The sequence below is a fragment of the Ptychodera flava genome, chromosome 15 (genome assembly GCF_041260155.1).
Source record: "Ptychodera flava strain L36383 chromosome 15, AS_Pfla_20210202, whole genome shotgun sequence".
In the NCBI taxonomy this organism is placed as follows: domain Eukaryota; kingdom Metazoa; phylum Hemichordata; class Enteropneusta; family Ptychoderidae; genus Ptychodera; species Ptychodera flava.
In genome coordinates this window covers 40,752,780-40,767,591 of record NC_091942.1, presented here as the reverse complement: position 1 = coordinate 40,767,591, position 14,812 = coordinate 40,752,780, and the positions used below count along the sequence as shown (strand labels likewise).

The 14,812-nt window shown below is 36.3% G+C and overlaps 1 protein-coding gene across 2 annotated transcripts in view; it reads left to right on the top strand.

Annotated features, from left to right (window-relative positions):
• LOC139152192 (LDL receptor repeat-containing protein egg-1-like) overlaps window positions 1-8,030 on the top strand; it is a 52,945-nt gene extending 44,915 nt beyond the window's left edge. For both annotated transcript variants that reach the window (XM_070725326.1, XM_070725328.1), the window contains exons 13-16: window positions 4,094-4,216; window positions 5,099-5,224; window positions 5,533-5,658; window positions 6,275-8,030. In XM_070725326.1, the coding sequence (XP_070581427.1) occupies window positions 4,094-4,216; window positions 5,099-5,224; window positions 5,533-5,658; window positions 6,275-6,405 (506 nt within the window). In that variant the 3' untranslated portion in view covers window positions 6,406-8,030. The remainder of the gene's footprint in view (window positions 1-4,093; window positions 4,217-5,098; window positions 5,225-5,532; window positions 5,659-6,274) is intronic.
• The last annotated feature ends 6,782 nt before the right edge of the window (window positions 8,031-14,812 follow it).

Below are 14,812 nucleotides of genomic sequence, written 5' to 3'. Positions count from 1 at the left end.
CTTGTAAAACGCTATTAATACGGAGCGAAGTGAGTACAACGAACAGCATGTCTTTAAATGTCCGAACTGAGATCGTCCGAAAATAGTCACACTGAGTGTACGGGGATAACCTTGCAGTGGGACCGGGCCGGGTTCTTTGCTGGCCATAGTCTGTGTACATACCGAAGCCATAGTATTCACATGGTGTCGCCGTTGCTCTCGATCATGACAGAAAAACTGTCAAAATTTTGAAAGCTGTCGGATTTAATGCAACATATCGGAAGAGATGCAACAGAACCAGAGGATCTCAGGAGGCTGAAAGGAAAGCTCGATTGTGCACACAGACAATGAGGAGCTTACGACCCGACATGACTTTGTAAAACGGATTCGTGATTGGCTAATTCTGATGATATGTTCTCATGAATAATTAATTGACCCCCATTCATACTTCCGCAGTTTCCCGGCGTAATCTGCCAGAGCTTGATTTTTGCGTAGGTCAGCGGAGCGGAAATTATTGCTCTGGCCTGCGAGAATGTGGCTGCAATGGCAGTTGACTGAGTGCCCGCTGGCAAAAATGCAACATGTACTGAGCCTTTGAGTGTACTCCATGTCCGTTGTATGAAATGGACGGTGTCTGTACGGTCGGCAGCTTAACACATTTCACGTTTTTTTGAATTGAAGTCTTAGCCAATATTCATCGGCACTACGGCCGTTTCACACTAGAAAAGCTCGCTGACATAAAAGTGACAAAATCGCTGCTGAGAAACAGTAGGTCTTCAACCACATTTACTTAAAAGAGTATCTGCGGATATGAAACAGGATCAGGTGAAAAAAATAAAGGATCAGGGCTGATCCTGTTAAACGGCCTGGGGAGAACACTGACGATTGCATGCAGTCGCAAAACAAACCGACAGATGTGTGAACGGCCTCTCTTTAACACGACGTTGTCAGTTGCTGTCATTTTTATTCAATAGGCTTTCAGATATTGTTCCGACAACTGACTGTGAAAACAGTTTAGGCGACAGAAAACAAAGGTGGGCGGGGACAAAAAGAAGCCGGGCGCACCGCCCATCAAAAACCCCTAGTGGAGAACACTGATATCACTGTGCTGTTGATATATCACTCTGCTGTTGATATATCACTGTGCTGTGATATATCACTGTGCTGTTGATATATCACTCTGCTGTTGATATATCACTGTGCTATGATATATCACTGTGCTGTTGATATATCACTCTGCTGTTGATATATCACTGTGCTATGATAGATCACTGTGCTGTTGATATATCACTGTGCTGTTGATATATCACTGGGTTGTGATATATCACTGTGCTGTTGATATATCACTGTGCTGTTGATATGTCACTGTGCTGTGATATATCCCTGTGCTGTTGATATATCACTGTGCTGTTGATATATCATTGGGCTGTGATATATCACTGTGCTGTTGATATATCACTGTGCTGTTGATATATCACTGGGCTGTGATATATCACTGTGCTGTTGATATATCACTGGGCTGTTGATATGTCACTGTGCTGTGATATATCACTGTGCTGTTGATGTATCACTGTGCTATGAGCAATATCAAATGTTATAGTTATTGATTTGAAATACAATATATCACCAACTATGGGTAGCAGTTAAATTTGAACTGTGCCTTCAGCATGCCCAGTTTCCCTGTTCTTTGCACTATTCACTGTAACATCAAAAGGAAGTAAATTATTAAAACTCCCTTAAAAAATTTGTGCGTCTACTTAGCCTGTTATTTCATTATCAATACTACTCGTTTCAATGTTAACTTCCTTCCAATTTGCCCAAAAGTTAGTCAATTTACACAGAAGCAACTTGTTTCTTTACTGTAATTTATGCTGTTTACGTATTTTGCTCAGCTCTTTTTAAATAGCCACTCTGTCTCACACACCCCCCCCCACCCCCCCACCCCCGCAGCTTGCAGGGACACATAGCTATAGGGAAAGGTGGACTTTCTACCCTGACTTTGTATAGGTTGTTTGGACCATCTTTTGGGCTGATAAGATATTGTTCATACAATTAAAGCCCCAGTAATGCTACCTTTTAACCACAAATTCATATCTTTGTTTGAAATGGCATCTACAATTTGTAAAAGTACATGGTAAATGATATTGAATTGCACAGTGTGAATGCCCAGCTGGCTCATAATCGTATACAGTTTATGATGAAACTTGTGAAAAATAAATTCTTGTCCTGACAGGAATTCAAGCTTTGATTAAATACGAAATGCAATGTTACCACTCTACCATGCATGCATATCCACATCTACTCAAGTTTTGCCATGGCGTCCATATCCACGCTGTTACAAGCGGTTTGGTCAATCCAAACCTTAGCTTCTCTGCTCAAAAATCTGGTGAAATGCCACACAGACGTACACTTTGACACACAAATCATGGTATTTAAAGGGTAATTATTAATACAGAGTGTTCTGTATAGCTATTCTAACAATGGAGGCAGTCAGTGGTATGCTATCTTCATGCACTGCACAGATGTAGTTGCTGATGGTATGGAGATCAAGTTTGCTTGATGAATTGATGGCAGAGAAAAACAAATACAAACAAAAACTCATCACTACACCCTCATTATCTTTAAACAAGGTTTTTCTTCCACTATGCTGTATCATGAAAATTTTGTGGAAAAAAATGATGGGACTTTGCTCTGCATATAATAGGGCTTCTCCTCGGTTACGGTATATGCTACATTGTATAGGATAGACAATACAGCTGCACAGTCCATCAATTTCGCATATGGTTGCCAGAATTGTAAACGTTCAGAATTTAGGAACAAAAGATATCCAAACTGCAGTACAAAAAGTCTTACTTCATACATAAGTACGACTTTACAGTAAATCTAAAAGGAATATTTCTAAATAATGTGAAATGTAATGAGAATCTAATCCTCACAAGGACATACACAGCTTTACTTGCTAGCTGCGATCAAGCTACGAGAATGTAGAAGATCAGAAGTTGACAGCGGCAGCCATTGCAGGATGCCAGCATTCATCTTTCAAGTTTGGTAGGAAATTTACCCCTTTGTTAGTCCCCATGGACACAAGTGGTATTATCATGTCAGTTAACTGCTGATTTGCATATTTAATAAATTTTCATAATTTGGCTGATATGGCGAGAAACAATTCATCAAATTTCATGAAACTTTGCTAAAAATAGGTTGGCTATGAATTTCAGGATGACAACTTGGTGGAGTCATGTTCCTAATACTCCTAATACAATTTTAGCTACATTTATGATGATGATCTCGCACACTTTGAAAAGCGTAATTTATGGATGGCCCGACAGCTTTTTCTTTGCAGTTTGAATAATTTTGTGTTAAATTGTGATTGATACATTGTGATTAAATAACTATGAAAATGAATTTTCATTGGCCATCATTTCTTGAATCTGTCATCCAAGTATATCAGTTCAGATAATGCTATTTTATTGAAAGTTTGTCGCAACAAATTCGACTGCACTGCTGCATGTTAATTTGCATAACAAAATCATAGTCTGCCCTTTGTGTCCAGCTGGGTTGACTGTATGAGCGTTGGTCATCTCACAGCGATCAACATCATGTTGCCCACTAAGTAATTTCATGTCCCTGGCTTTGGTAGTCCGTGTGGGCTACCATCTCATGGGTTTTGGAAAAGGGAGAAGTTGGTAGTCTGTGGACGCGGGACTACCGCTAATTTCGAGCCCTGTCACTACAGCAGCACAAATCTGGCTTTTTCTTCACTGAACAATGTTCCGTATGGAATGTGAGGAAATAGCATGTAATTACGAAAGTAAAAAAAGGTTAAGTTATTTAGCATTACTGGGGCTTTAAGTGCTTCAATCTTTTCCAATCAACTTGATGACATTATATGGTCCAAAATGATCATAAAACTAAAATTCGTAAAGTGATAGTTTTTGAATTGATTGCCTATAGTTTTAGGATTCTGTTCTGTGATGCCATTTGGTGTCTCCATGTTTTTTCTGATATTTTATGTTTATGGGTGATTTTCATTTAGTATATTTGAAAAAAAAGGAAGGAAACCAAAGGCATACTTAGAAGTTGTAACATGGATGTGTTTACTTATTCTCCCTAGTGGATCCTCAAAGACTTGAATGTAACCAAGCCTGTGGTGGAAGATGTCGTAATAAGTGCCATGAAACTGAAATTGAAGCCAATGAAAATTGCATGTGTAATTCTAATAAGAAATGTTGCATTGGTAAGACACAATTTCTGATGTATTCCCTAAGGAAGAAATCTTGAATGAAGAGGGATTCTTATATGCCTGTATGAGTTCAAAGAGTTGTTTTACCGTGTATATGTGTATGGTGGCCAATGGACTGCCACTTAAAATATACTAAATGTTAATTAAAAAAAAACAAAAAGAAAGTGCGAATGTTTTTGAAAATACCTGCAGTCAAGATGCAATACCTGAAACAAAAAAGGGAAGATTTTGCTAAAAATGGAAAACAAAAAAACAAAGAAAAAAAGGAAAAACAAAAAGGAAAATTAAAAAAATAAACTGGAAGTCAGAAATAAAAAATAAATGTTTGATATTATATAGTTCAAAACAAAAAATCCAAAAGCAAAGCCTTTGGATTTTTTCTGATCTGTTCTAATTTGTCATAATAGTGAAAATTCCCAGATTTTAAATGCGTGCATGATAGGTAAAATCATTGAATCCATTTTGCCACACATGCTCTGCAGACTGCCCTGTGGTAGTTTTCATTACCTTGGAGGATCACCTCCAGAGACTGCCAAATTTTCCATCTACAATTTTGCAAACTGGTCCCTAAAACCATGTCACTGTACCTTTACAGAAAATTTTTGTGAAATACCTGACATCTAGTTTACTAGAGGGGTGAGGGGAAGCATTGAAATATTGAATCACCAACTTGTGCAATTTCACAGCATGGTGCGTGCTTACATTGCATTTTTTAAAACATAGTCTCATTGAGGAACAGTTGAATCTGTAAGAAGTAGATGTTGATAACATGCATAAATGTTTTGTCCTACCATATCAAAATGTGATTTTTTCAACCAATTATGCTGTGATATGTACCGTATTTCATTGATTTCAATTGATTTGTAATTTGTGTAGATAATCCAAGTGTAATGGACTGTAAGAAAAGTTATGGCGGTAGATGTCATGCAGAATGTGGACATGGCACAAAAGAAGCAGTCAGTCCAAGTAGATGTCACAATAAGAATGATAAGTGTTGTGTTGGTAAGGCATACACATGTATTTTGTACCTTTTGATGCAGTATATCAAACTGAAAAACTTGCATGTACAAATAAGAAAGTGTGGGGGGAACTGTTGTGGCAGGGTTGATTATTGTCTTGTGTTTGCTGATCAGTTTACAGTCCAATTGGTGTCCTCTTGTCTCTGACTTTTTTTATTTGCTGTGATCGTGACTGTGGACAAGGTTGTCTACTTAAACAATGATATTTGTGTGTGGCACTTTCATCAAAATGATTTGTTTTATCAAGATTCATTCAGGAGAGTTACCGAGATTTAACATTTGTCAATACAGATGACCCTAGTGAACTGAAATGTGAAAAGCAATGCGGTGGACAGTGTCGTTCATCGTGTGGTAAAGGATTTCGTAGCACTCCTGCAGATTGCAAATGCCATGGCAAAGACAAAGTCTGTTGCATAGGTGAGCAAGACTTCTTCCTTGATATTGTATTACAGAAAGAAAGTGCTCCATAAACAGTGACAACTATAATAATAATTATTAAGATGACCTAAAATAAAAAGTCACAAAGTGTTAACGGTAGAGCAAATAATTACACAATTTTGAAGAACTGTCCTTGCAAATTAGAGAATTTTTATGCTTGTGAGAATCCAACCTGCATATCAGTAAAATAGATCAACCACAACAAAAGAGAAAAATGAATAGTTTTTGGTAAATAAAGCACTACAGTTCTCAATGTATGTAATGGTATCTCTACAAGCATAATATCAACTTCCAGGCCCACATAATGAAGCCTTTAGTCTCAATGGGTTGACTTCAAACTGAAGAAGATAATACCAATTCTGTATAACACCAGACAGTGTAGATCCACAAGGGTAGGCATGTGGGTTTGTTAGTTTATAATGATTAACATGTTGTGAATTATATGAAATTGTGTTGTTCTAATTTGCGCGTTCATGAATAAAAGTCATTAGGTATGGCTTATCATATCATTATTTAAACTGAAGGAAAGAGATGTTCAAGTTACGTCTCTTTCATGATGGTAATTATATATGGTGTATTTGTTTTCAAACTACAGATCACCTAGATGAACTCAAACGGTCCAAGATAAAGCGAGAAACGGCATCTGACCAAGAACCACTTGTTACAAATCCTCCAACCACTGGTTTACCAACAACACGCGGGTATCTTGATGAGGATGATCTGTAACTGTCTCTAGAAATAATAAATACTGCAAAACATAACATTTTTGCAAACAAGATATTTTTGCAAATTTCACAAGGACAAAAATTATATCATAACCATGATACTCAGAAATAGTCAGGCAGTAATGTAACTGTGTAGTTCATCACACTGGGGATGTTATTGAATATATTGAAATGCTGCAGTAAAATGTTACATTCATGACATCGCTGCAGCTAACCTTTGTATTATTGTAAAGTCAAAAAAGCATCAGAAAAATATTGTGAAGTAGATTATATCCACCTGCCATTTCTCAACTTTGGTGGGCCTTTATGAGATTGGACAAAGTTTGCCTATCCATAGCTCAGGTATAGCAATGCATTTACCTTAAACAAGCCATGAATGAGAACTGAGAAGAAAAACTGTACTCTTGATCAGAACAGTGCAACATGCTTCATGCTGTTAAGATCGTGAGTAGGAATAAAGAGTTTATTACCATCAAGAATGATGAAATTGGATGATAGGATGAAATGTTAAGTGTTCTTGATAAGAAAAAGGTCTGAAAAGTTGTACCATAGAAATCACAAAAATTTCTCTTTGCAAAAATATTTCAGTTTACAGTATCAATAATGAAATTTCTCCCAGTTAACAATACACCTTCACAAATTGTACTGTCTTAGGGCACTGATAATATTCTTTCTCAGAGTACAACAAATACTGACAAAGGAGAATACAAGTTTGCTGAATGTTATTGATGTTAATGTTGTAATTGGGCACGGCAATTTCTTCTCAAGGCAGCAACCATGCCAGACAATTGGTGACTTGTTTGGCTATTTGCAATCTAGTTAATGTTGAAGAATGTAATTCAAATTCTCTATACTTTTCAGCATTTCATCGTCCGAATTCTAAGCAATATCCGCTTGATAGAGTCATCCCCAAGGTTAAGTTCTATGTTAGTTGACAAAGCTACAATGATGAGCCAATGAATTTAGTTTATCTGGAAGGGTGTTGTCATACTATAGTTTCCTGTCAGACAAAACTATCTATATTCTTCAATCAAAATTATATCATAACAGAAAGGTATCTTGAACTTGTTTCCTTTGACAAACACTTAGAGAGAAATCAATTATATTGTTCATTAGCTATTACAAGAAATAAACTTTAAATGAAATGTATAATTGTAAATTATAATGGCCATGCAGTATGCAAAAAGGCTAGATATCACAGTCTGTGTATACGCAATGAATATCTCCATCTAATGACTTTGCCACTATAAGATACTGTGTTGGTGGAAAAGTTTACGGTAGCATTGAGAAATGACTCTGCATTATGACTCAGATATCTGGGTCATCAACATCTACATTTGTGCATACCTTCACGGTATTTTCTTGAAAATCATGCAAAACTCAATTTCTCCATTTATTTAATTATCAACTACTTCACATTATGTACATTATGAACTATTTCATTCATAGAATTATGGCATAAGATGTCAAGGACATGATTAAGTCTACATGTATTGTTCAAAGCCAGCTAATTTAATAATCCCCAACTTTGGTTTGTTAGTGTTCTGCCATAATCTGATATTGTTATTGGAATTACTCATCCCTCTGTGAATTTGGCTTCCGCCATTAAAAACATATTTACATTAATCCACAATGTGTGTACAGATGGGTATTTACATTACTAACCTATATGACAACAGTATATACTCAGCAAGTTCAAACATAATGAGAGAACACAGAACAATTTTACAAATCAACACAATTCCAGGGAGTTACATTGTTATTAACAATGGGAATGCCCCCTTAGAAAAGCTGATTGTTGTCATAAGGAAGTTTGGGCCCAGTGTTCTTTGGGTGAAGCCAATAGTTTAGCAATCAACCTGATTTGGGTGTTCTTGTGTGTAGTGCTGAGCTTACCAACTATTCTGCAATTCTGATTGGAAGTTACAGTGCCACAAAGGTACAAAACCTGTACTGTTGGTGTATTATCTTTGCCATGGTCCATCTATCACAGTCTTTGCTAAGGCTTGGAAATGGAGTGATAAGCATTTCTCTATCACAAATTTAAAGTACTGTTCATTTCTTAAACATACATACATAAGGAAAGAGCTCGGATAAAAATATCATTGCATTTGATTGGCAGAGAACTAATACTACTGTACTGTGTACATTGGACTTCAACCCATTTAATCTGCTAATACTATAACCCATGGTGGACCTGCAATCCAGTATGCATTGTCCAATTGCCTTGTTCAATTGTCATCTGCCACAAAGCAATCATTGAGTGGTGTAGAAGGTCAAATTCTCAAGACGTCATTCATCTCACATAAGGTAGTTTATTGCACACTCAGCCCGAAATGAAGTGACATCTAGCAGAGAAAAAGCTAATTCAGAGAAATAGTAATTTAGTGTCTTATAGAGAAGGGAATGTGTCGATTCAAAACTTAAGTATCATGTATCTTCTACTACAATATCATTTAATTTTTAAGCATATGAGATACGAAATGTTGACTAACTTCAGGCTGATGACAATGAAATTTTGTCAAACTGTTAGAAAGAGGAAGTGCAAGATCAGACAGTAGAAGGTAACAGTATTAACAGTATATGGTCAAAGCATTGGTAGAAGAAAGTGACAGTAAAATGTCAAACCAGAAGAAAGTGAGTCCGAGATCAAACTGGTAGAAAGTGACAGTCTAAGGTCACAGTGGTAGAAAATGACAGTCCCAGGTCACAGTGGTAGAAAGTAGATCGTAGAAAGTGACTGTACTGGGTCAAACTGGTAGAAATTATGAGATTGTCCAAGGTCAAACTACTGGCTATGTTGTAGAAAGTGACAGTCTAAGGTTTAACTGGTAGAAAGCATCTGTCCCCGGGTCAAACTGGTAGAAAGTTGCAGTTCAGTGACAAACTAGTAGCAAGTGACAGTCTCAGATCAAACTATTAAAAAGTGACAGTATATGGTCAAACCACTGGTAGTAGAAAGTGACAGTACAATGTCAGTCTAAAAGAAAGTGCTAGTCAAAGGTCTTTGAAATCTGATTTGGAAACAAAATGGGTGCACATAAACCTGTTGAAATGACTTTGTTTGGCATCTGGCATTTTGCATAAGTACTGCCTTACTGCAATGTAACCAAAGTTAAGGGAACATTTATTTATGTAAATACATTTTGATTCATGTACGTTTATTACTTCCCTCACTGTTTAATTCAGGATGGAATCGTATTCCCCCAAAAAGTTTTCAATATTTTGTAAAAATATCAGAGGTTATTATATAGAGACAACCATTCAATATACTTAAAATTCCAAAGTAATTATTTTGGGGCATCTATACCATTCTCCACTGTCAATAACGTTTGGCATATGGTGTAAAGTATATGAATTGACTACGGCTGGACAATTAGTTCATTTATCATGCATCTTTTATTACCTTCACAACTCCTCTTATTGGTTTAAAGGCAGAGCCTCCCTTTAAAAGGAGGCGAAGCTATGGCGGCGTTCATTGTGTAAGTGGACACCAAACAGGCAACACGCGGGCACACGCTCCAGATAATGCCATTTTTAGTCCTTTGTGCCCTGTGGGCACAAAGTACTAATGTGATGACGCGGCCTCTGTTGTTTCATAGAGTGGGCCGTATGCTGTGGACGCAGGTATCTCAGAAACGCTTCAGTAACTTTTTCTGAAATTTGGTCTGGTGGTCACTTGGGCATGTATCTCAAACGGTCTTTTTTCTTTTTTTGATTGAATCATTTTAAAGTCACTTTTATTTTATATTTACTTGATTTTGCCTCACTTTCGCTAAAGCTACCGTCTGCGCATGCGCACAACTGTAGGACAAAATCTGAGTTGAAGAATCGAAACGGACGCCATCTTGTTTCTCGGTATGGGCACATTTTTTACGTTGTGAACGTTTCACTGTGTATTTCAATATATTCTATAGTTATGAAGTTGACAGTGCACTTTTGCGGCTGTCGTGTATTTTTTGGAACGAAAGGCGCCTTTGATCGACTGAAGAATGATGGCCTCCGTAGGCGATAAACACGGGTACTGGCAGGCATATCAGTTCTACTGAGGAAGCAATCCACTGGCCCGTGTAGGTCAGGGGCTCACTTAGGGGAGAACCACTTGATTTCTGGGGGGGTATGGAGGATTTCGAGGAAAAAAAATTGTCACCAGGTGAAATAAAAGCAAAAAATTAAGCCTGTAATGGCTTGAGAAAAAAATATTCTCATAACAGACAGAAATAAAAAAGGTATTGTCACAATGCTGTTGAAATGAGCAAAATTTTGGAAACTTCATTCTCATGTATTCTTTGCTGGCATGCTGCCAAAGGCACGCAAATGTTTTTCCAGCACTCATGATATAAGCATTCACCACTGTGCACCTCGGTGCACTCGATGTTTTCCTTCCCTTTTCTGACCCAAGAAATCATGTTTCAGGATTTCTGTTGCAATATCTCAATGGTATAGGCAATATCTAGATGGGACTATTTGACTTCTGTAAATCGTGAAAATTTAAAACACAAGATAGGAGTCAATAAACTAGTGTTAAAACCAATACATTATTCTCTCAATATAAATATGTTAGAAAGATTACAAGTTGACAGTGAAAATTGAGGAACAACAAATATAATGAAATACAATGTGTGAGCCTTGTTTCTCTGACCATAAAAGATAACATCTCCCCTGAGAACTTAAAAGGACTTGACTGTTTTAAAGAAAAGCAGGTATAGTACTGATCACAGTTGATTTGCCAAAAAAGTGTTCTATAATTTAAAGTTGTATATATAATAGACTTTCCATTTTGTTTGTCATTTGTTGGAATGTAAAATGAATAAATAAAAACATCCTGTGATATGTGAAACACTGGCTTAAATTTGAAAACTTCCACTGCTACTCCATTTGAAAAAAAAATTGATGCAGGTCTGACTGTAGAAATAAAAAAATGCTGTCTCTCTAACGAAAAAAAGTTCCCATACCCACTTCCTGCATACCCCCCCCCCCGAAATCAAATGGGTCTCCCCTTAATATGCGCATGCGCACATAACAAGTTAGCGTTGTTTTTCAAGGACTTTGAAAAATCAAACCCACGCCATCTTGTTTCTCGGTCAGTTGCGAATTTTGACGTTTTAAAGGTTTTAGCGTATATTTGATTGCTGTCATGTATTTTTTGGCACGAAACGCTCCTTCGATAGACTGAAGAATGATGGCCTCCGTACTCGGTACTCCCCAGTACCGGCGAATCCATTGCTTTTAATAGCGAGGCAATCCCACCGGCGGCCCGTACTAATAGCTGGGTGAGAGCGAGGGAATGCTCTGTCCTTCTACCTCCGGCCTCCATGTCATAACAAACTAGCGTCTTTTTAGCTACTATAGACTATAGTCTATAGAAGCTATTGGGATGGGTATCCGTCCGGCGTCCGTCGTCAGTCTGTATGTATGTATGTATGTATGTATGTATGTATGTATGTATGTATGTCCGTTTGTGAGGCGTCCGTCCACTCAAATATCTTGAGAACCGCAGTACTTACTGATTTGATATTTGTTGCGTAGATGAAAAATATGATTTTGAGAAACTGTTTTTTTTAATTTTTTGATATTGTTGAAAATAGGCAAATTAATGCCAAAAAAGGTGTTTTTGGTAAAAAATCTTCTTCTTCATAACCGCTGGTCAGACAGCTTTGTTATTTGGTATACAGGTCCCTAGGGGTAACCCAACTTAGATTTGTTCAAATTGTGATGAAATATGCAAATGTGTATTTTTAAGGAATTTTTTTGTCATTTTGGTCAAAATTTGACTTACATTGTATGTAATTCTTGTACTGTATAAACCCTATCAATTCACCCAGAAAAAAATAATTAATATGATTTTAAATAATTGAATTAATTAGGAAATCATCAAAGCCAAAATAATTTTAGTGTAGAATTATCAGAACGTTCAACTTTTTTTGATTGTTCATAGTGAAATGTTACCATCTTGGAGGATTAAAACATGTAAAGGCAACTTTCCTGAATCCCAACTTTGACATATTCTGAATCGTCATTTATTGTGCCCTGTATGTTATCTAAAAGAAATTGCTCAAAATAGTCAATAGAGATAGAGATAGAGATAGAGAATGTTCTAATTTCCATTTATGGTTGACTTGGTAAGGATAAAATAAAATTACTTATTGAGGAAAAAATAGAGTGGTCAATTAAAAGAGTGGTCAAAGTGATAGGGTTTTTATGGTAAAGCTGGGCTGTAAGATTCCTCATGTGCTATTTATAGCAATTATGCAATCTGTGTAAACAGTGCAATGAAAGTTACATGATTCCTTATAATGCTTTTGATGACCTTGAACTTCTTAAGTTTCAAACATTTGTCTCTTCAGTGTGCTTTCTCTGAGTATGTACAGTCTCAACTTATTCAACAGAAAAAAATACAATGTTAATCAAAGCCTCCACCTTCTTCATCAATACATGTGTCACAAAAGGTTATTCTACATAACACAGCAGAGCTCTGTCAACTGTTGAGTTGCTTGTTCTTTCAAAACCGCTGGTCAGACAGCTTAATATTGGGTGTACAAGTCCCTAGGATGACCTAAGGGACGATTCAGAATTTACTTCCAGGGGGAGGGTGGAGGATTTTCTATTTTCTCGGTGATTTTTTTCCATGGCCCCCCCCCCCTAGTAAATTATAGAAAAAATCTATGGCCCCCCTCATCTTTCCTGGTTTTTTTTCCATGGCCCCCCCTAATATATACATGCATGCTTATACGGTACATTATAGACATATCTAGTCTAACAAGTTGCAGGAACTGTAGGGCCTAGTGGACATTAATCGATGATATAACAAATCATTTCAGGGTTATGTGACTATAAAAAGAATGATTTGCAGGGACTGGAAGTGACACACTTTTGGAAAGGGTAGCAATAAACATATCTGGTTGTAAATTTCTAAAGAAAAGTTAATTACTAAATATGAATACTTTTTTTGTTATGTCTCACTGATACATATGATGCACACAAAGACAAGCAAAGATGTCAGTTAGAAATGGTGAACAGAAAATAAGAGGAGCAGATAATTGGCAAAGTGATATATATCTTGAAGTTTAATGGTACATCATTTGCAGATATCCAGATATTTCTGGAAAGTGAGATGTACATGTACATGCACACGTTCAGCATACATTTTCATTTGATGATGCTGAATATTTGCAGACTCATGGTGAAAGTTTCAAACATTAGGAATTAAAATTGGTGAAAGCCAACTTGTTTTTAATTTTCTCTTTTTTTTCTAATTTGGTTATCATAAAACCAAGTAGCTGCCACTGAAAGCAAAAATGCTGAGGAATATTTTAGAACATTTCTTGGACAAAACACCTTATCCAAAACATGAATTCACATTTTATTCTGCTCATTCCATTCACAATCCAATGTTCATATTAAAATGCAGACAACCCTGTGCAAGTCAAAATTCACATTTTGTCAGCAGTATTTTTCAAAATTGACAGAGCATGCATATTTCAAATTTTTTTAACAAACTTTAATTTTAAAATAGTCATGATGCGCATGTTTTCAGATGACACAAAACAATACATGTTAATTTGTTTTTTTGCCTTTTCTGCCAGCCGCCACTGTGAAATCTTTGATTATACATATCAGAATGAATGGGACACATAAGTATTAGCATCAATACACAATGTGTAAGCCTATCCACATTTCTCCTAGCCTCATACACACTGAGATCACTTCTTGGACTACAGCAAATTTCTTGTGTACACAATATTTCAACAATCCGACACCATAGCATTGGTGCAGTGCCACATGATCTTCTGGATGCACATACAGGATTATTGGAAAATCAACCCTTTTTTAAATTTTTCACCATATATTTTTGACAGTAATACATAATATTTTTATTTTCAACATTAAAAAACTATTCGCTGAAAAGCACCTTGAAGATGAGACGGCCATAAATTTATTTTCAAAAAGTTTATAGTAGATGTAAGCACTGTAAAAGTTATGTAGAACATTTAAAAAATTTAGAAAGGGTAAAATTGATGAGAATGAAACATAGAAAAAAGGAGCAGAAAAGAAGAGTAGCAGTAGCAGTAGTTTACTCAAAGGATGAAGTGGGTGTATATTTGGGGTAAAAAACCTCAATTTTTGTATTAATGATAAAAATTTATTTAAGTCAAAATCTAGACAGTATTTTCTGAAATGTAATATTTCACTTGAAAGGAGAGTATTCATGTAGAAAAAACAACTATTTTATTTGGCATTATCCATCCTCATTTTAAAATTGTAGGGGTTTAAAGACTGACACTCTAATAATTGATTAAATCATGATCAGCAAAATTAAAATGCCTCTTATTCAAAATGCCTCTTATTAAAAATGTAAGAGCTTTATTGCCATACAAAACCAATGATAGTTGTTGTGTTATATAGCA